At 34.0% G+C, this 23,671-nt stretch overlaps 1 protein-coding gene across 2 annotated transcripts in view; it reads left to right on the top strand.

The window, feature by feature from the left end:
* Positions 1-1,542: 1,542 nt before the first annotated feature.
* The window catches only part of plekhg6 (pleckstrin homology domain containing, family G (with RhoGef domain) member 6), a 39,194-nt gene continuing 17,065 nt past the window's right edge, over positions 1,543-23,671 (top strand). For both annotated transcript variants that reach the window (XM_056475286.1, XM_056475287.1), the window contains exons 1-12: positions 1,543-1,643; positions 6,102-6,294; positions 7,540-7,665; positions 7,756-7,908; positions 12,471-12,566; positions 12,790-12,840; positions 13,145-13,294; positions 13,394-13,504; positions 15,645-15,794; positions 19,074-19,208; positions 19,284-19,403; positions 19,479-19,608. In XM_056475286.1, coding sequence (XP_056331261.1) covers positions 1,624-1,643; positions 6,102-6,294; positions 7,540-7,665; positions 7,756-7,908; positions 12,471-12,566; positions 12,790-12,840; positions 13,145-13,294; positions 13,394-13,504; positions 15,645-15,794; positions 19,074-19,208; positions 19,284-19,403; positions 19,479-19,608 — 1,435 coding nt within the window. In that variant the 5' untranslated portion in view covers positions 1,543-1,623. The remainder of the gene's footprint in view (positions 1,644-6,101; positions 6,295-7,539; positions 7,666-7,755; positions 7,909-12,470; positions 12,567-12,789; positions 12,841-13,144; positions 13,295-13,393; positions 13,505-15,644; positions 15,795-19,073; positions 19,209-19,283; positions 19,404-19,478; positions 19,609-23,671) is intronic.

The following is a 23,671-nucleotide window of genomic DNA, read 5'->3' as shown; positions in this document are numbered from 1 at the left end:
AAAGGTGCTCTAGCAACAGACGCTGGAGACTATGGTCTTTAGCCTCCTTGGTAGAGCAGCAGACTCCCATGCGGAAAGTTGCTGGTTCGATCCCTGCTTCGAGGTAGTTGGGTGGTCAAGGACTGGCCGGGTTAAATCTGTCATTAAGCAGTGTAATTGCATCATAATGAACAACTTCAGGACATCTGCGATTTATAATTGCAGCTAACTGTTTGGAAGCATTAAAAGTGTCCAAGAAGATGTCCAAAATCACAGATGAACACGCAATGATCCAGATGCATATATCATATATATCATATATATGTCACTCGCAAGAAGATGACAGATGTTTACTGTATGATGACCGAAATGTCCTTAAACACCCAGCAGGCACAAGACGTCAACACAACATCAGATTGACGTTGTACCCAAACATCGTGGGCATGTTACATTTTGTTTGGAGATGAAAATCGGGTTGACGTCAGAACTCAATGTCAGGCCGACATCAATGCCCAACCTAAAGCCAACCAAATGTCAAGGTCTAATGGTGTTACAGCTTGGCGTTGTGTGGACGTTACCACTATGATGTCTGTCAGATGCTGGATTTTAGTTGCCATACCTGACGAATAAATATTAGTATTTGACTTCAACATGACGTTGGTTTAAGATGTTGGCTTGACGTTGGATTTTGGTTACTTTCTAACAACCTAAAATCAACAAAATATGAACGTCATTTGACGTCGTTATTGGACATCAAACGTTGTCCTTAGATGATGGCTAGACATTGAATAGACGTTGAATTTTGGCCACCTGACATCACAAACTAAATCTAACCTAATATTAATGCCTTATGATGTTGTGTGTCTGCTGGGAAATAACTAAATGCACTACAGAATGTTGCTTTTACACACACCTACAAAGTACATGTAAATTCACCAGTTTTTAAAGCATAATACTCGCTACTCTTGAGTACTTTTAAAAAGGCTACTTTTTACTCATACTTTGAGTAATATTCACAACAGATACTTTTAATCTACTTGCACTACGTTTTTAGGCAATTAATAGTACTTTTACTTAAGTTTGATTTTTTCAGGACTCTGTCCACCAGTAGATTGGGAATCTTTATGAGGACATTGCTGGTATCCCCAATTCTCAAAATCTGGTAAGTCATACAGAATGTTTTTTTGTTTGTTCATTTGTTTCAGAAAGTAAAACTACATAATTTCTTGTGAGGGATTGGTTTAAGGATAGGGCAAAATAAAATACAGTTGTACGGTATAAAAACAATCTAAATAAATGTAATTTTTCATAAATTGTGTTTGTGTGTGTGTGCAGATGCTTTTCTATGTGAGCCTTAACCAGAAAACAATTTCGGTTTAAATAATTACAATCGAATATGTTGTTTCGTAGCTGTGATCTGTGGCTGGTTGGCTGTCGGTCAAATCAGAAAACTTTAATAGCCCAATGAGATGTATCTTCTCAGGGTGCAGCCGTGCATGAGATCTGACTGAAGAATCCAGTCTCGCTTGCTCAACCTGTTACTGAAGGAAGGTTACAGAGAAACATTCGAAGAAACACACAAAGGACTCAGTCAGGAAGGCAAGAGGGAATGAAAGAGACCATAAAGATGTTTGTCTGAGGGAAATGGACACTGTTAAATCCAGGTATCTAGAGTTCATGTGTTTATTTGTATGAGAAGGATGGTGTGTGTGATTTGTGATTGTGAGAATTTCATTCATTTAAGAATGGAGATTGCACATTCAACTTCGGCTGCAGAGTTGGTTTGAGTTATTAATGTGAATGCTTAAGTTTCTAATTCTGTATCGCTAATGTTGAGTTTGTTTTCTATATATTTTAAGTTATTTTGTATTTGCATGTACCCTATGTTATGTCTTAAAGTATAAGTGCCTATGTGCAGACATCATATTTGCATGTTTATGGTCGTGGGTGAGTGGGTTTTTAATTTGGGGGCATTTTACCATCAGTTGATGGCTAATGATAACTCTGACAAGCTCAGTCTGAGGAGAACTGGTGTTTTCCCAAAAAGTGACGTCAAACGTGGGCGTGAACATGTGTGCGCCAGTCTTATGAATAGTCTCAGATTCATTCACGCCTGGGTAAATTTGACTCACCTGAGTTACAGTGAATTGTATGAATAAGGGTTGGGGTGTGAGTTTATGAGCTTCAGCTTGTCTGTTTATGTCAGGGTCTTGTGTAAATGTGGTATGATTTGTGTGTAATTTCTTTTGATGTGGGGACCATATGTGTTAAAGTAAATCCAGATGAGAACAGCAGACACTTTTGTTGCTGTGGTTGTGTGTGTTTGGGTTAGGGACAGAATGTAAAGAATGTATAACAAACAATTATTTGCTGTCAAAACCTAACATGTGTTTAAAGCTATATTCACTTCTGAGGAAAAATGTGTCCCTAAAAGTAAGCTTAATCTTATTTTGGGGATGTCTGTGCTGTCCTTTAATTGATAAAGTCATTTAAATAATAATTGAAATAATATATTGTTGTACTCTAAGTTTAGGTTTTAGTTGTGTTTGTGGTCTTTGAGGGTGCATTTACATAGCAAAGAAAACTTTTTAAAGTGGCTGGCTGTTCTTTTACACAGCAACAGCATTTCTGGCATGGATATGTATAATTAAATGCAATATTTCACTGCTTCTGACGTAGACGTGTCTGACATCTTGGAATTGTCAACAGTAAAAATGTCACAACATTGCACAGTTTTGGTTGTGAAAACCGCAGCGATTTCAACTCCTAAAGTAACGTGATAACCTGTCTCTGTTAAGAAAGTGTTTGTTTGCATCTCTACACGATGGTATGAATGTGATGGTCTACAATATAGTCAACTGTTATTTACGTTTGACCTTCAATTAAACTTTAACGTCTTTGTTGTTTGATGTTTCATATTGTGGTAGTTGATTTGCTGAAGTCTATTGCAGATATACAGTTGAAGTCAGAATTATTAGCCCCCGTGTTTATTTTTTACTCTAATTTCTGTTTAACAGAGAGATTTTTTTTCAACACATTTCTAAACATATTGGTTTTAATTACTCATTTCTAGTAACTGATTTAATTTATCTTTGCCATGATGACAGTACATAATATTTTATTAGATATTTTTCACTTCTATACAACTTAAAATGACATTTAAAGGCTTAACTAGTTAAATTAGGTTAACTAGGCAGGATAGGGTAATTATGCAAGTTATTGTATAATGATGATTTGTTCTGTAGACTATCGAAAAAAAATTGCTTAAAGGGGCTAATAATTTTGACCTTAAAATGTTTTTTTTTTTTAAATAAAAACTGCTTTTATTCTATATAACATATCTCTGCTCTGTTAAACGTATTTAAATATATACAAAAATAAATAAATCAAAGGGGGGCTAATAATTCTGGCTTCAACTGTACATGCATTTTATGGTTGACACAGTCAACTAATTTGATTCATTCTAAAGTATATGGACCAACTTTGACTGTTCCAATATGGCAGCTTACGTGCTGTCCATGGAAACAGCCACTAATAAGGCATCTGCAAAAAAAAACCCAACCTGGAGGAACAGGACATACACACATACACTACGGACAGTTTAGCTTACCCAATTCACCTATAGCGCCTGTCATTGGACGTGTGGGGGGAAACGGAGCACCCAGGAAGAACATGCAAACTCCACACAGAAATGCCAACTGACCCAGCCGGGGTTCAAACAAGCAATCTTCTTGCTGTGAGGTGAAAGCGATACCCACTGCGTCACCGTGCCACCCAAACTTTAATGATATCTAACAAATTTAGATTTTACTGTAAACTGAATCCATTAACAATGTAAAACAATGCAAAATGCTTAAATGTGACAGGGAACATTTGATTTTGTTACTATTGTTGAACAAATTATTGTTCATTTTTTTAAACCATTAACAAAGTTGACAAAAACAGAGATCGCATTTTTCACAATTTTATGCCTTAGCTAAGGATGCTAACCTCAAATAAGGTACAACGTGGCAACATGCAAATTTATTACATCATGCAAATGCTTATTACGCACTATGTAGATACATTAAAGGGAGATTGATCACCAACTATTGGCCTTGCAAGTATAACATGTATATACATGTGTATAGCATGGATACATATTATGTTCAATCTGAATGGGGATCATTATAATTTTGTCAACACTCAAAACCGTTCAAAAACAGGAAAATATTCTTGTTTCTATTACATTGTAGTTGAATAAACACCCTCCATTTCTATTATATATATATATATATATATATATATATATATATATATATATATATATATATATATATATATATATATATATACTCACCGGCCACTTTATTAGGTACAACTGTCTAACTGCTTATTAACGTAAATTTCTAATAAGCCAATCACATGGCAGCAACTCAATACATTTAGGCATGCAGACAAGGTCAAGACAATCTGAATGGAGAACAAAGGTGATTTAAGTGACTTTGAATGTGGAATGGTTGTTGGTGCCACATGGGAGTATTTCAGAAACTGCTGATCTACTGGGATTTCACGCACAACCATCTCTAGGGTTTACAGAGAATGGTACAAACAAGAGAAAATATCCAGTGAGTGGCAGTTACGTATGTAGGTGCAAATGACTTGTTGATGCCAGAGGTCAGAGGAGAATGGCCAGATGATATGAGCTGATAGGAAGGCAACAGAAACTCAAATAACCACTCGTTACAACCGAGGTATACAGAAGAGCATCTCTGAATGCACATGTCCAACCTTGAGGCGGATAGGCTACAGCAGAAGAAGACCACACCGAATGCCACTCCAGTCAGCTAAGAACAGAAATTTAAAGCTACAGTTCGCACAGGCCTGATGAGTCTCAATTTCGGATGGTAGGTTTAGAATTTAGCATCAACAGGGGGTCCAACCCAGTAACAGTAAGGTGTACCTAATAAAGTGGCGGTGTGTGTGTATGTGTGTATATATATGAATCAAATTTTGTTTATTAATTATTAGTATTTTTATTAGTAATTTTCACACCTCTCTGTTGTTTTCCCATCATAATTGTGTGTATAGTTAGTTCTTGTTTTGTTTAGTTCCTTGTCTTGTTCACTATTTACTCTAGGAAATTAAGGTACAAAAAAGGGGGCAGTTGTATTTTGCTTGTTCCTTGTCTTGTGGTACTTCACTATTCTCTATCAAAATTAAAAGTACAAAGAGAGCAGTGGCATTTTAGTTCCTTGTCTTGTGGTGCTTGCCTATCCTCTCTCAAAAATAAAAGTAAAAAGAGGGCAGTGGCATTTTGATTAATTCCTTGTCTTTGACATTCGTTCTCATTTGTACATTTGTACCAAAATTGTCCATACTGGTACTTATATTAGTAGAATACCTAAAGTGTACATAGTGGTAGTGCAAAAAAGTACCCCTATGAAATGGTATTGCCCGAGTAATAGCTTTTGAATTAAGTTAAATAATATAATGTAATAAGGCACTACTAGAGAATAATAAAATAATAATAACAATAGAATAGAATAATGCTCTGACATTCCTCATTAAAACATTTTAAGCTTATAATAATAGTTCATTTTACATATAACTATTATTAAAAACATTCTAAAGTACTTCCGGTAATTGTTTGGGTTTCAAATAGCCTGTAATACTTTACTGTAATACTTAATTTTTAAAATAAAACAAGATGGATATTGTGTGTTCTCATTAAAATAAATAATTATGATGGAGCTTCAAGTTGTGTCTACGTGGATTTTAGAATCCAGGTTTCATCTTTAAAAAACAGATGTCATGGGAAATGGATATGAAAACACACCATGACAAAAACAAGCATGTGTTATAGGTCTGTTAAGGTCATGTATTTAAAGGTCACACCGCTGGCAATGAGCTTCAAAAGACTAGTATCATTTCCTTCTAATTGTGGCTTACAGTTTTCAGTGAGTTATGTATTATTATGCATTTAATTGCCACAATAATAAATGAAGGGTAGGCCTATATTTATGTTTTTGTGTAATCTTTCAGTGCTGCTGCTACTTTCTCATCCATTCTCCCTGTATACTTTCATAATTTCCTTGTTCTTGGCTATTATCCACATTACTATAAACTTATCTATCTATTAGTAATTCATCAAATGCACCAGAAGTGAGCAATGTCATGGCCCCGGAGGAAACTGCCCTCGGTGAGAAGTGTGACAGACAGCGGCAGGAAAACAATGAACCAGATGCCGACGCTCCTGATGGATTTGTTGCAGTAGCATCAACCGGTCAACGGAGGGCGCAAGAAAAACACAGATCCAACACTATAGGCTACCAGGTACTGGGTTCATATTTATTTGTTGTCTATGGTTCATACACTGAATCGAGTTTGCATTCCCTGCTGAAAAAAAACATCTTAAACCAGCCTAGGCTGGTTGGCTGATTTTAGCTGGTCGACCTGCCTGGTTTTAGTGGGGTTTGGGCCATTTCTAGGCTGGTTACCAGCCATTTCCAGTCTGGTCTTAGCTGGTCAGGCTGGAAAATGACCAGCTAAAACCAGCTTGACCAGCCTGGTTTAAGCTGGACATAGCTGGTTTTGGCTGGGCTCTTAGCCTAGCTAGGCGGGTCAAGCTGGTTTTAGCTGGTCATCTCCCAGCCTGACCAGCTAAGACCAGGTTGGAAATGGCTGGAAACCAACCTGAAAATCGCCAAAACCCCTCTAAAACCAGGCTGGTCGACTAGCTAAAACTATCTAACAAGCTTAGGCTGGTTTAAGCTGTTTTTTTTTTCAGTGGGGTTATTTACATGTTTTTGTTTATAAAATCAAATGTTAGTTAAGAGTGTAAATAAAATAGCACGCGGTACAAGTTATACAAATTAAACATGCAGATTAATTAATCAAAAGGATGCACCAAGAAAGGACTGAATCAACAAATAAATATTAAATATGTCAACTTATATCCTCATTTAACATTTAATGACATCCACAAATTAATCATTTAAGTAAACTGTTTTTTTTTAATTCTTATTATAATTAACATTACTGAAGTACATAACATGAAAAAATAGAAAAATATTTCAAGAGCATTTATAATTTGCAACATTTACTAATACATAAGTACCTGTTAACATTAGATGATAACATTGTTAGTGTGTCCTAAGGTGACCATAAACATTTTTCTATATTACATTAACAAAGGTTAATAATGCTTGAAAAACAAACAATTTATTATACAGTAAGTCAAAGTTATTTAATGCATTATAATGTTAACAAATGACACCATAAATGTTGTCCATAGGAATCAAGAATAAACCACATCTTGTATTTTTATTTTCACCATTTTTATAATTCAACATAGATGTATTCGTTGTCTGATTTAACTAAGCAGAACACATTTTTCGTCTTTGAAAGCCTCTTTGTAACCTCTGTGTATTTATGGCCATGGTGAATGTTGTCTCTTGATGGTTTTGCAGGAACAAGTTCTACTTGTAAATCCTGTTATGATTTACTGTAAATGCAGTGATGGTTGTTAAAACATCTGTAATTAATGCTGTAGTTGAAATAACAATTTTACATTGTCAGAAAAAGAAACAGAGGACAACTGTAGACTTTTCTACTGTGAGCAAAGGAACCGGTGTGAAATCCAGAGGTGCATTAAAGCAGGTGCTTTTCAACCAGGGAACAAATGACAAAAATGGCACTGTGGAGGTAATTCATTTTTTGTCTGAATCTCCATTGCACATTTTTTGTTTAAAGGCGATATTTGTACTTTGTAATTTGGTTACATTTCTCTCTCAGGAACGATTGGGTGGAGTACAGGGGCAGGTGGATGTACTGAAGCAGCTTCTGGACTCTTTCAGTGTACCTGCTGACTTAAGGTGGACATGGGGGGAGGGAGGAACTGAAAGAACACTAGAAAAGAGCTGGACAGAAATAGTGCACTCTCATGAGGTACTGACTTATTTAAAATTTGTTGAAATATGGCATTTAAGTGACAGATTGCTACCAAATAACACAAACAACAAGAGCTTAAAGGTGCAGTATGTAAATTTGACACCCAGTGGTTGAACTAGGTATTACATTCCTAGATCAAACAAATGCAAGCGTAGGTTGCCAGATTGAGGAGCAAGTCTGACGATCGTTTTTCGAGCCTAAAAGCTGATATAATTCGTCTTCTAAATTAAAGCAAAAGCACGTGATGGAGGAATATATTCCATATTAAAAGAAGTTTTTGTTCTAACCAACACCTTGAATTATATTAGGAACAGCTTCTATTTCTTGCAGCTGAACAAAAGGATGATCACCTCAGGTAGATCTCATGCGCTTTATTCAGTGTTGAATGCTAATAATGTGACTTTGAATGCTATTTTACATGACAATTATTGCCATATCTCTGAAAGCAGCAGCAAATAGTTCACCTTAGATCTTGAAAATAAACTGTTTAACATTGAACTTTAAAACTGTGACTCAAAACCAACACAGTGATTCAGTATGTACATTTAATAATGTTAAAGAAGTTTAATATGTATTATTAGCTTACAAACCTTACCATTTCGTGAATGCGTATTCTGTGCTTCTAAATGGCTGTATTTAAATTTCTGTCATGTTTCATCTGGTGCAAACAGCCAAATTGCTTATCCCTGCAAATCTCATCACGTAGCGTGATGTTAGGACATGCGGTTACAATGTAACATGCTCACCTAATGTTTACGTTCGTAATATTTGTATAATTTGCTAATTAATAACCTCATGTGTAACTCTGAATCTGCTTCTCATTTCGAAGTCTGCTACTGTCCACCAAAGGTTGCATTTCGGTCAGGGGCGCATGCTTTGAGAACCATTCTGCAACCATCAAGGCAAGGCAACCGGGGTGCTGTAATATAATTGACTAAACTGGCATTGGGCGGGTTAAAAGAACTAAAACAAAGACAGCGTTCCAGCACGGAAAACACATTTTCAAAGCAGAATAACTGACTTCAGCATTGTTTTTCAGATAAACAAGAATGTTCACTTAGTATGTTTCTTAAATATCTTAATTTTTTATTCTTTAGAAGAGTCAAAAAATTACATACAGCACCTTTAACAATTGAGACTATTAATGGCTGTTTTTAAAGTTTTTTTGGTCCAATAAATAAAAGATCTTTCTTTTCTGAATTTAGCAGTAATAATTTTCTAATCATTTAGCTCTTGATTTTATTAACTATAAACTCTGTGGGTTTTGTGAATAGGAATGTTTCACCAGTCCCCAAGGAAATATAGGAATAGTATTGTCTGTTTAACAGTAAAACTAGCCTCATGATTTTTAATGATATCTCCTAGATATACAGATCTATACCATAACTTTTCAATCCAGATGGCTGGGGCAACCATTACTGCATCCAAAATGGTAAAAAGCCTTGGAGTAACGATTGATGACCAACTAAACTTCTCTGACCACATTTCTAGAACTGCTCGATCTTGCAGATTCGCACTCTATAACATCAGAAAGGTCCGACCCTTCATATCTGAACATGCAGCTCAACTTATTGTTCAAGCTCTTGTTCTCTCCAAACTGAATTATTGCAACTCTCTACTAGCCGGGCTTCAAGCTAATTCTATCAAACCTCTTCAGCTGCTTCAGAATGCAGCAGCACGAGTGGTCTCTGATGAACCCAAAAGAGCACATGTCACTTCGCTACTCACCCGTTTGCACTGGCTGCCAGTTGCTGCTCGCATCAAATTCAAAGCTCTGACGTTTGCTTACAAAGCGACCTCTGGCTTTGCTCCTTCTTATCTGCTCTCACTTCTGCAGATTTATGTGCCCTCCAGAAACTGGCGTTTTGTGAATGAACGTCGCCTCGTGGTTCCATCCCTAAGAGGGAAGAAATCACTTTCCCGAACTCTCGCATTCAATCTGCCCAGTTGGTGGAATACCAACTACATCAGAACAGCAGAGTCACTTGCTGTCTTCAAGAAACGACTAAAAACTCAACTATTTAGTCTCCACTTTCCTTCCTAATCTGTAACTGCCTCTCTGGCTATACCACTAACTGTACTCTCTCTCTCAAAAAAAAAAAACAAAAAAAAAAAAAAACACATTACTAATGCTTTGCTTCTCAGACTTTACACACCTGAAACTTGTCTATAGCACTTGTTCACTGCTGCTCTTATAGTTGTGTAAATTGCTTCCTTGTCCTCATTTGCAAGTCGCTTTGGATAAAAGCATCTGCTAAATGACTAAATGTAAATGTAGATTGAAAAGCAAAAGTCTAAGTACTGAGCCTTGCAGTACACCATATTAAATGTATAAACTATATGACACCTAATTATTTACTGCTACAGATTGATAATAGTCAGATAAGTATGATTTGAACCATGCCAATACAATCACAATAATGCCAGCATAATATTCAAGCATATCAATGTTATTGGTTTCAAATGCATCACTAAGGTCCAGTAATATTAATAGAGAGATCATTCCATGACATCACAATTATTTGCACAGGTATTATTTGCACAATTATTTGCACAGCCAGGTGGCAGTGCTGGTATCCTGAAATTTTATCCTACCCATCAGATTATGCCACCAACAATGTATTTGAATGGTACTGAGGTTGGGGTTAGGGATTAGGTAGGTTAAGGCGATATTACAGCTTCATATCACACTACTCCACATTAAAATTTACACTGGTAGCAAAATCTGATGATATTACGTCATCAAAATGTGCTACCTATTTTTTGAATGGGAGGTAGGACAGTCTGACAAGGTAGGGGAAAACGACAAAACACTGTTCCTACACCAGTCCCTTAATAAAAATCAAGAAGGGTCTGGCTGCACTGAATGTGCATCTTCAGACATGCACTCTTAGACACTATTGGCTTTTAACTTCTACACCTACCTCAGAGTGACATCACTTGATTTATTTAGTGCATGTGCCTGAGAGTGTGTGTGTATTTCTGCAAACAGACAAAAAATAAATAAACAACATCCCAAAATGCCCATAAATCCCTTAATCTGTTCTTTTATATAAGAACTATAATGATAGTCCAATACACAGAAATTGAATCACTCACTCACATACCATCAGTTTATTTCCTGCTTTATCAGGGGTCACCACAGAGGAATGAACTGCACAGAAATTGAATCGCAATCAAATTTGATTACATTTTGTTCTTAACAGTTTTGATAATGTATACAGTAATTCTCATTTACTAAATTACATTTGAATTACTCTCTCATCTTGTAGTAATTTATGGAGGACGAAAATAAATACACAAATATATAAATAAATGAGTAAATAAATCCATAAGTTCCTGCATAAATAAAATAATAAATACATAAATATGCAAATAAATGTATTTAAAAATCCACAAGTTCCTGCATAAATAAATAAATAATTAATGAATATGAGGGCAGGTAAATAATGAAATAAATTACACGATTATTGGGGGAATAAGAAAATGCTAAACTAAAGGTTTATTTTCCCCCCTTTCGAATGTTTATTCATTCATTCTCATTATCATGTTGACCTGAGGAAAAGTAAATAAGGAACTGCGTTCAAGAAATCAATAAACGTTTGAAAAGGGGGGGAAATAAACTTTCAGTTTAGCATTTTCGTTCCCTCAAACATAAGTGTAATTTTATATATTTTATATACAGTTGAAGTCAGAATTATTAGCCCCCTTTGATTTTTTTTTTTTTCTTTTTTAAATATTTCCTAAGTGATGTTAGTCATAGTATTTTTTAAAAACTATTTTAAGGTCAAAATTATTAGTTATATAATATATATTTAAGCTATGCCCTTTATAAGCCCTTTTAGCTATATATTTTTTCGATAGAACAAACCAACATTTTACAATAACTTGCCTAATTACCCTAACCTGCCTAGTTAACCTAAATAACCTAGTTAAGCCTTTAAATGTCACTTTAAACTGTAGAAGTGTCTTAAAAAAATATCTAGTAAAATATTATTTATTGTCATTATGGCAAAGATAAATCAGTTATTAGAGATGAGTTATTAAAACTTTTATGACTATTATGACTTAAAACTATTATGATTAGAAATGTGTTGGAAAAAAATCTCTCCATTAAACAGATAAGAGGGGAAAATTAACAGGGGAGCTAATAATTCAGGGGGTTCAATAATTCTTACTTCAACTGTACATTTATATATCTGCATATTTATTTATTAAATGTTTTCATAAATTAAAGAGTTTATTTACTACACTGTTCCTATTTACTGTTACCTTTTATGTGAAGCTGCTTTGACACAATCTACATTGTATAAGCGCTATACAAATAAAGGTGAATTGAATTGAATTGAATTGACTCAATTTATATATTTGCGTATTTATTTATTTATTGTTTTTGCAGGTTTCGTCCTCCATAGTAATTGTCTGGTTTGTTGTTTATTAACTTTAAATAGCGTTATTAAACTTTAAAGAGTGTCACTTTAAGACTGAATAAACACATCATTATTATGTTTATTTTATGTTGCAATAATAATGACCTTTTTTCCTGTCTTTGTATCTAGTCTATGTCCAAAACCCAGCGACTCCAGCAGGAGGCACTGTGGGAGCTTCTTAACACTGAGCTGACCTACATCAACAAACTCACTATTGCCAAAGACGTATGTCATACAATTCTGCTAATTTATTATGGATTTTATGGTTTTATTTATTAATAATTACAATGTTAACAACAGTAATAATAATACGAAGAAAATAATAATGATAGTTTAACATAATATTCGTTATTCCTATTTTTATTCATAAATGTTACACTTTATTTTGGATAAATGATACATGTCACAGTTGCTAACAAGTTTTATGCACCTCCTCGTTTTTGCACAGCTCGTACTGGCTGCACTGTCACACTGTCATGGAAACGGATTCCTTCAAGAAGTATGTCTATCGTCTCATATTTCACATGTTTACATGAAACGAAATGTTTTTCTACTGAACTGACCTTCTAGAGTTTCATGCTCAGCGTATCTAAATAGCAAGCAGACTGAATACACTGCAGAGGTGCAGTGTACTCAGTCTGCTCATTTGTGATCTAGTGCATTACTGCTTAATGGAAACATTTTATGCAGACTAGATGGAAAGTAATCTCTCTGGTGTTAAATGTGTGGGTTACATGTCTGTGGCAATTACCTGTATCAATTAATCTTTTTCCATTTCTCTCTGCATTTATTTCTTTTTTTAGGTCAGCCCCACGATGCTCTTTTCCGATCTTCCATCTATCCTCGATGCACATCGGCTCTTTTGGCATCACGTGATGTATCCAATGTTACAAGAAGTTCGTCTCACTGGACAACCTTTTGACCCCATGAAACTTGAACCAGGGTGTTTGCAGGTGCGATGCTAGTGGTATTCGATTATAGTATTAGGAGATCAATTTGATCTAACTTTGCATCTCCAAATATGTTTTAATCTCTTTCTCCATCTCTTTCAGTTTCATGAACGTTTTCCTGCATACTTTGATTACTGTTTCGAAGGAGACAGAAATGTGGAGTTAACACGAAAACAGCTTGAGACAAACCCACAATTTTACACCTATGTCATGGTATTTTAGATCATATTTATGTTTAAATTTTTATTTTTTTGAATAATATTAAGTCAATCTATGGCCATATATACTTGCAAAATAAAATAAAGTTTTGCAAACAACAAATAAAGTATTGAGCAAAATAAATAAATAAATGCAAATCTCCAAAAAATTGCAAAGGAAAAATTAAGTTTTTAGAAATAAAAATCAAATTTGCAAACAAAAAAAGAACTGCAAATAAAAATCAAGCAGTGCAAAAAAAAAAAAAAAACTAAAAAAAAATATATATATATATTTTAAAAAAAACTATATATATTTGCAAATCATTTCTAAAGCATTGCCTTTACAAAACCCGTCCAGGCAATTGCAATGCTCATTTTGATTTGCTTTTCAGTCAAAAGTGAGTTTGCAATGCTGTTATCACTTTGCACTTTACGTTTCTGCATGTTTCACTTTATGGCCCTGATTTGACAAGAGTGAGGAGTCAAAGGAACTTGGGCGTTTATGGCAGACCCGGACCTACTGGCCTGTAAGGGTGCTTTCACACCTGTGGATTGATTCTTTTGTTCCGAAACAAAATTAAAATTATTACAATGTTGCACTTTGTTCTTGGTGCTAAATGGACCAAAATAGCTAAAACAAGTCACAAATATAAGTGAAAGCACAAATATCAGTGAAAAGCTGCGCAATAACAGAAATAACAGATAAACCAAGACTGCTCTCGTTAATAGTTAACATGCTTTCACTTTCGTATTTGACTTGAAACACACATTTACGGGTAGGAATGACATCCTGCCCTACTCATAATTCTCTCTTTATATAGCCATATATACCTATTACATATCCATAATACACTGTGATATATTCTCACTACAATCAATCCGCTCCAGAGTTCGTTTCAATCGAGCCAAGACCACCTCATTCAGGCGGTCTACCGATTAGTAATAGATTGATTGGATGATTTAAAGGGATAGTTCAACCAAAAAAATTTTATTTTATCATCATTTACTGTACTCATCCTTTACTTCTTTCAGACCTTTATTTGTTTCGTTCTTCTGGTAAACACAAAATATGTTATTTTGAAGAGTGCTTATACCTTGTTTTCAGCTTTCTTTAAAATATCATGTTTTATGATTAACAGTAGAAAATGGATTTGAATGACTAAAGGGTGAGTAAACAGTGAGTAAATTTTCATTTTTTGAATGAACTATACCTTTGAATCTTCTACAATGAGCTTTTCGCCGTTTTTTATATACAAGGCAAAAGGGTTCATGGAAAAATACATGGAATATGTAAGCACAGATAAATAAATTGATATGAATAGTGAAAATAAGTTTCATTTCTGCTTTAGTCCAAAAATAGCTGCAGACAGATAGCAGAAACTGATTTGAGTTCTGTTTATTGTCAGTTGTCATTTTACTTATTTTTTTACCCTGAGGTATTTTAACGAACGATTCAATAGAACTTAAAGTTGCACCAATGAGCAAAACACAGTTTTAAATAACAGTTTGGTAATAGCTTTTGCCTATCTAACATATTTGTTTTCGGGGGGGGGGAGATAAATATAGAAATAATATGGGTAGGGAGGGGGGGGGGGTGGTTTGGGGAGTTAAATGTAGAAATAATATGGGTAGGAAGGTGTGAATTTGTTTTCCACATTTCTGATGAACTATTTACCACACCAAGATCCCCAGTACGTGTTTTTTTTTTTTTGCCACTAATGGACAGTATGGAAAGTAATCAGGGTGGAAATTCACTGCAAGATCCGCTGCTTTTGTGGTGGTTTGTCTGTAGTGGTAGATTATGGGGGTGAGCTGTTTTCTGAAGTTTACGAGTAACAATACTGTACATTATGCTCTGAAATCATTTCAATTAATCTGTCTGTTCATACTAGCTCAGTGAAATGCAAACCAAAATATAAAATCAAAAACAAAACTGCATCTGCAGTCAAACAAAAAAGCTGTAGCACTGTTTTAACATCAACATGAGGTTATCTGCGATTAGCATACATGCATCAATGCAACAAGCTTAGATGCACAATTCTAACCACACGTGCTTATAGGATGCAAATAACCATCGTATTATTGCAAATAATTGCATTAGGGTGCGTGCGTGCACGTTTCTTTTTCTGATTATCTTAATGTAATCTGCTCTGTAGTGGGTGGAGAATCATCCACAGTGTGGGCGAATGAGACTGGGCGACATGCAGGCTAAACCACACCAGAGAATCACCAAGTACCCTCTTTTGCTCAAAGCTGTTCAGAAGACCACAGAAGACCTCCCCACCAAAATCGCACTCGACAGAATGGTGAGAATGTCACACAATCATGATCAAGAAACACATGCCTTGCTTATTCGATTACTTCTGCTGTCCACATTTGTATGTTGCTTTGGATATTTCATTTGAGTATTGAACAAAATAAACATATAATGTCAGTTTTTTACATTTGTCTTTTCAGATTTTTTCATTAATGTAAATAATTACTGTAGGTGCCAAGCACCTATTGTACGGTCCTTATTATTATTCTTCCGCTTCTTCTTCTTCCGCTCTGGGAGTCTATGAACCATTTGCTGCATTTGCGCAAACTTTGCCATACAAACAAATTTGTACTCTAACTCAAACTCTCTAGCGCCACCACTTGTCCAAAGCTTCACCTATGTTTATCTTTATATCTTTTGAACCGAAAGAGCTACAATTAAAATTCGATTCTGAAATCCGGTTCAAATGCTCTCTATGATGTCATTTTTCATCATGAAAATTTTTTTGCTCTTTCAAATTTTTCGCTAAAATCTATATGAACGAACTTGTCCTAGGCCGTTCATCCAATTTTCACCAAAATTGAATCACATGATTTACAGACCATGCTGACCAAAAGTTATAGAATTTAAGTTGATTAGACTTACAAATTTGGTAATAACGTTTGACTGCAAATGCTTATTTTGATGAAATTGGTCTTAAATTATTCCTTGGGTCATGCCGACAACACAAATACCAATTATGCCATAATCTGCCAAACTTCCTGTCTGCCATTTTGATTTTGTTTAAACCATTCTTCTTTTTTAACGGTTGGTCCAATCTTCACCAAATTTGACATCTTCAGACCATGTAGACCAAAAATTATGGAATTCATGTCAATAGACAAAACTGGTGTCATTTAGCATATGCTGCCTGATGACATTACAGGCTGAATCACTGCAATGATTTGAAGTATTGAAACCAAACTTAAAGTGTGTGATCTAGACCAACATTGACCAAACTACATCAGTTTGCACCACCTTCTGGGTAAAATTGAAAAGCAATTAAATTCTATCAATAACAATTTGTCTATTGTCATGAGACTGGTCTTGTTAGATTCCTTGGATCATACCGAGAACATTGATATAATTTATTCCCTAATTGACACAAATTTCTGTCCACCATCTTGAATTAGTTTGATTATCTGTTGTTTTGAACTCTCCAAAGATTGTTAGCCCAATTTCCACCAAATTTGGCTCAAACCATGCTGCCAAAAAGTTTTTAGTAGCTGTATAGCTTGTTGCAGTGCTGGTTTATGATGTGGCCGCTGCTGCTTGGCCCCAATAATTGCTGCTTGCAGCTACATTTAATAATTGTATTTATGAATATATACAATTTTTTTAAGTTTAACCAATTTAACTTTTATAAATTATTTTAACTTGCATCTATCAAGCTGACATAAAACGTCAAGTTAAAATTTGTTTAACTTTAAAAAATACGTTAAAACCTTATTAACTTTTAAAATAAGGTTAAAGTATCATAAAAACACAAGTTGTCATGACTTTTTATTATGTAATTTTACAACCCTAAAAATACCTACTACACTCAAAAAATGACGTTTGCTGTTTGTATATAAATGAGCTGAAACAACACAATTATTCAAGTTAATTTATGTATAGAGCACATTTAAAAACCAAAGTGCTGTACATAAGTCAAAGTGAAATAAAAAGAATGCATTTAAAAATGAAGCAGTAGAAAGGAATATTAAAAAGCCAAGCTAAATAGGCACATTTTTAGGAGTGGTTTAATAATAGATACTGATAGAGGCATTCTAAGCTCAAGGAGCAAAGTGTTCCATAACCGAGGACCCGCCACAGAGAAAGCTCTGTCCCCTCTACGTTTTAGTCTGGACTGAGGAACTAAAAAAAGATTTTGATCACTTGATCTAAGAGAAATTGGAGTGCAAAAATGCAACAGCTCTGAGAGATAAGTTGGAGCTAGATTAAGGGATTTAAATACCGGTAAAAGCACTTTAAAATTGATTCTGAATTGGATGGGCAGCCAATGGAGACCCCTTAGAAGAGGGGTAACGTGGTCATGTTTCCTACTATTAAAAATAAATCTAGCAGCAGCATTTTGGGCCACCTGAAGGTGGGGAATTTGAGATTTTGAAATGCATTGCAGTAGTCTAACCGTGACTTAATAAAAGCATGGACAGCCATCTCTAGTGTGATGGGATTTAAGAAATGTTTGACTTTAGACAGCAAGTGGAGTTGATAAAAACTGGAGCCAATAACTGAACTGATATGTTTGTCTAGTTTCAGTGACTCATCAAGGATGAATTATTGAGTTTTCATTTAGGACAATTTAATTATTTTATGTTCAATTCACTTAAATTTGTTAGAAGTAATAAGTTAATAACTAAATTCCTTCATGTTGTCTCAACACAAATAGATTGCATTGATCCAAGCATTTTATACAGTGTATAAAAGATTGGAAATTAATTCAATGAAATCTCACATTGCTAAAATAGATTTACATTTTTCAAAACACAAATTATGCAACTAAAGCTCTACTGTCATTCAATCCAAAAGATGTATAATTAACTACTAAAAATGACTATTTTAAATTCAGCACTTACTGTAAATTGCTTTGGGGATGATGTGTTTGAACAGTAATAATAATGATAACAATCTAATCATGTGTTAGAAGTGAAATATCTCAGCTTGAAATGATTGTGTCTGGTTTAAAAAAATACAGAATATTCAAACTCTTGAGTTGCTTTGCCTTTGTTATCATTCTTGCAATCTCTCTATACCTCTCTCTCTCTCTTTCTATATGAAAATGAGCTGCTTACCACCAATGTGCGAGTTATACATTGACAACTTTTGGGGTAAATTTTTTTCGGTAGTAGTTGTTTGGTAAAACATGCTTCAGTGAATCAAATTCATGAATGTGTTTAAATTACATCTAATTTATTAATAAAATGTAAATGATTTTAGTGTTTTGAGGGATATTTACTGACTATTTTAGAGGTTGCTGTAAGTTAAACTATACAAATTATGTGTCAAATTTGTCTTTTTTTAGAATTATTATGCGATTATGCATTCACAATGGTATAAACCGTTTTAGGGGGCATCAAATGTATATTTATATTTTACATTTTCAATTATTAATATTTAAGATGTATATGTTGTTTTGATGTCCTTCAGGGGGGATCAAGCATTAATTAAGGGGGCCAATCCCAAACCCCTCTGTAATTTGCACCCTGCTTTACCACAGTCATCATTCTATCAGTTAGATATAAAGATGTGCACTGTTTTTTACTCACTATCTCTCTTTCTCTTGTAGTTGAACAGTGTCAATAATTTTGTGCAGTCTATCAATGACTATTTGCAACTAAAAGCAGATGAGTTGGCCCTTTCTGTCATTGCTCAAAGGATAGAGGGATACAAGATAGAGGGTCTGAGTGAAGAAGTAGACAAGGTAAGCAAAATATCTTCCTTCACCATGAACTCCACCTAGAGTATTAAATTAATCTAATGCAAAGTTTACCAACAGCATGTTCGTGAGATCTGCTGTTTTGATTTGACGAGCCCCGTGAGTGGGGTGGGGCCAAACGTAATACGCAAGCAAATACTGGAAGAAACCTTGAAGGTCAAAAGAAGAAAAGATACAAAGGCAAGTGACAATATGATGCTCTAATGATTACTGTATTGGCCTCAGAATTGTAACGTCTGTTTCTGGTTGTGTTAGGAGCTTGTTGTCCTGCTCTTTACTGATGTGCTGTTGATGACCAAAACGCAGAAGAAATCAGACAAGCTGAAGGTAGTGCGCCCCCCTCTGCCTGTGGAGAGAATACACTGCATTGAGGTCAAAGATGGCTGTAAGTGTCATCTAATTTATTTATTTATTTATTTTTTATTGAACATATAGTAATGCACAACAACGCGGCATTATGCAAATAAAGAACAAATAATATGTTATATAAAACAATTATAAGTAAAATAATGTATAACTAAATATAAAAAAAATCTATAAAAAGGTCTAGGGATTTTCCTGTAATTTATACTTTTCTATCACAGTGACAGTATATTAACTGCACTTCTTGTTTTTATTATCTTACGGGATTTTATATATGATTATAAAAAGCACAAAACATTGGTTTACACTTCAAATATTTTGGTTTATGTATGTAAAATTTTCCAACTATAATGATGTTGATTAGGAGGCATCTTCCTTACTGTCCATTACAAGTCCATAAATGATGCCATTCACATTAAAGACGTGTGGAATCTTTGGGTAAAGCCAGTCATAAACATCTGACCCTAACGCATCCACAAACATACAGTGAAAAAACAAATGATCTGTTGTTTCAGTATCATCACAAAACATACATTTATTAGACTCAAATCTAAATCTAATTCTCAAATATTCACTTGACAGACGTATCGCACTTAAAATTTTAAAATGAACTTCTTTAGTATTTGGAGACTTTAAATATTTAGTTCAAAGTATGTGGATGGTATCTTTAGAGAATTTATGTGAAATTGAGTTTCTATTAACCGCTAGATGACAGATATATAATGAATGAATGAATATATATAATGTTGTTAAATAGATTTCTAATCTTTTTGTTTGAAAATTTACTTTCTTTGAAATCACAGCCTTCAATTAACACAGGAGGAACAATTGGGGTTACAAGGGTAGAATAAAAAACTATTTCTTTAATTAGTCGGACAAAGATGATAGCAATTGCCTTAATAATAGATTCAAATTTTACTCGATTAGAAATTATATTATATTTAGTACAAAGGTTTTTTTATATGAAATAAAACCTTTATTGCTGTTAATTAGTTGGGATACTGGCCAAATCCCTTTTTCCATCCATTCCTTGTCAAACAATGTCTTGTTTTTAACTGTAGTACATCTATTATTCCATAGTGGTATCTAATATTCTCAGTTGTGTATTACATATGTTTAGAAGCTTACAAAAAAAGAGAGATTCTTCTAAGAACCTTTTTTGAGAACGGTTCTTAACCCTTTAACAGCCTGCTCTACCAAATAGTTGTCCATATTTTGACTGTTTTCAATGTCTGTTAAAGTCATTTAAAGAATGACTGTTTTAAATAATTGTTTACACACACATCATTGTTGGTTTAAAAAAAATCAAATAAACAGTCCTGTAGCACTACTACATTTGATTTTGGTTTTACTGTAAAAAAAAAAAAAAAAAAAACACAAGAAAACATGTTAAATGAGAATCTGAAATATGGCATACTTCAAAAATAAAGATGATTTAATATTCAAGAATGTTTCATTTAAAATATTTTTTAATTAAATTGGTCTTACACTTTTTTTTCATAGTATATGTATTAATTCCGGTAATATTACCATAAACTGACATATCAACCATTTGGTAGAGGTTGATACTTTAGAAATTATGGGATGTGTTAAAAAATGCATTGAGTGTGTTAATTAGTGACATTAGGAGTTAAAAATGCAATCCAATTTTTTTTTGACCTAGTAATAACCTTTTTTCCCATGAAAAACTTTTGTGGAATGAAAATTTCCATTGAAATTACAGTATCTTACTGAAACCATCAATGCAAAAAAAAAAAAACATGTTTTGGATGAAAAAAAAAAAAATCAAGCAATTTTAGGTGAAACACATTTAAAACTGCACAGCAGCAAAATAGGGAAAACATGCATGTTATGATATACTGTGTGATGGACCAGAATATTATATATATATATATATATATATATATATATATATATATATATATATATATATATATATATATATATATATATATATATATATATATATATATACACATATACATACACCGGGTATATGGAAAATATACTGGTAGTTTTCTATCTGTTTTGCAGATAGTTTACAAATATTAATTATGAGTATTAATAACAATAATATTATTAAATCCTAAAACGCAAAATGAAAAGTGTAAATAAGAAATTTTAAATGTGATATTGTCCAATCTAACTTCTAGAAAAGCTCATGTTTTGGTTTCTGTTTTCACACAAATTAACAGTATATATGCTGATACACTTCATTCATTATTTCACTTTCCTTTTGCTTAGTCTCTTTATTTATCATGGGTTGCCACAGCAGAATGAAGGACCTAACTTATCCACCATATGTATTATGAAGCGGATGCCCTTCCAGTCGCAACCCAGTACTGGGAAACACCCATACACTTACATACTGACATGCTGTAACTAGAAATAAAGTAAAGCACAACAAAAGGAACTAAAAATAAAGAACTAATAAATTTTTTTTTTAAAAGACTGGGACTGGACTCGGTCTGAGAATCACAAAAATTAAAAACTTTAAATTAGTCTTGAACTACAAACAAAAATAAAATTGAATGACAGGAACCTTGCTGAAAGAAGAAGAAGAAGAAGAAGGGAAAAAAAAAGGGTAAATAAATTCAAGAAAAAGATTGAAAACCCTAGTACTAAACTAAGACTACACAAAAGACACAAAACTAGACTATATAAAATATTTATATCAAGCACTAACAAGACTAGCTAGACAATCACACAAAAAAGATACTGTAATGAATCAGTAAAGACAAGGGGGAAAATGAACACAATATAAAGGGGGTAGAGAGCACCAGGAACAGGTGAACATAATTAGACAAACAAGGACTAAACAAGGGGGCGAGGCATAGAGAAACAAGGAGTCAGGACAAGGGGAGCACATGGCCAACACAAAGAGACAGCCATGTGCTAATACACAAAACAAACAAAGAGACATTAAACACAGAGAGGAGTGACAGGGCTGTTAGGGCTGGATCCTGACAATTTATGTATTAATATAATTTATTATATTATATTATATTATATTATATTATATTATATTATATTATATTATATTATATTATATTATATTATATTTATTGATATATTTTATAATAATATATTAATAAAAAAACAAGCAAAACACATATTCCCAGGGCCATTTATATCAAAGTTGATATTTAGTCACACCATGTTGGTGTTTCGTAACATCTTATTATTTTACTAGGTGGGTCGTTATCCCAACGCTTAACCCCCAACCTGGAGGACCATGACATACACACATAGGGGAGAGCTGGGCACATAGTAACACCTTTTGATTTGTTTTTTTTTTTTACCAAGAACACACAAGCCTCTTCAATAAATGAGCACTGGTTGTATGATCACTGGACTTATGGTTTCTGTGCAGTATTGCCAAAAGTGCCAGGAGTATAAATGTTACTATTTACCCCACCTGCGGGGCAAGTTGTAACAGACAGAGGGTTAGTTGTAACACATGCATAAAAAAGCTGATTTTACACAATTAATTTAAATCCAGTTTACTTTAAATAGTAGCTATATTTCCTCAGTACTTAGCTCAATTTATTTTTATTCTACATAACACTGTATGTTTATGTATTTATTTATTGGATAAACACATTTGGGGGCGACGCTGTGGCGCAGTAGGTAGTGCTGTCACCTCACAGCAAGAAGGTTGCTGGTTTGAGCCTCGGCTGGGTCAGTTGGCATTTCTGTGAGGAGTTTGCATGTTCAAGTTGGCGATTCATTCCGCTGTGACGACCTCGGATTAATAAAGGGACTAAGCCGAAAAGAAAATGAATGAATGAATGAATAAACACATTTGGATTTATTTGGATTATTATCCATTATTGTACAATGCATTTATTTGCAGTATTAGCAATAAAAAAAAAATGTGTCTATTAAAAAACATTTTTATTTAAAAAGTTCTCAACATTATACTCAAAACTCTAAAATTATTTTGTTAGTTTAATTGGTGTTCAACAGTGTGTGGCTTAATTGTAACACCCTGTTACAACTAACCCCGCTGTGTCGTGTTTTCTTCAAAACTGGCTCTTTGGACTTGTGGGGGAAACCGGAGCACCCGGAGGAATCTCACACGA

The sequence above is a fragment of the Danio aesculapii genome, chromosome 16, assembly GCF_903798145.1.
Source record: "Danio aesculapii chromosome 16, fDanAes4.1, whole genome shotgun sequence".
NCBI lineage: Eukaryota > Metazoa > Chordata > Actinopteri > Cypriniformes > Danionidae > Danio > Danio aesculapii.
The sequence above is the reverse complement of the archived record's forward strand: the minus strand, read 5'-3'. Positions and strand labels throughout refer to the sequence as shown.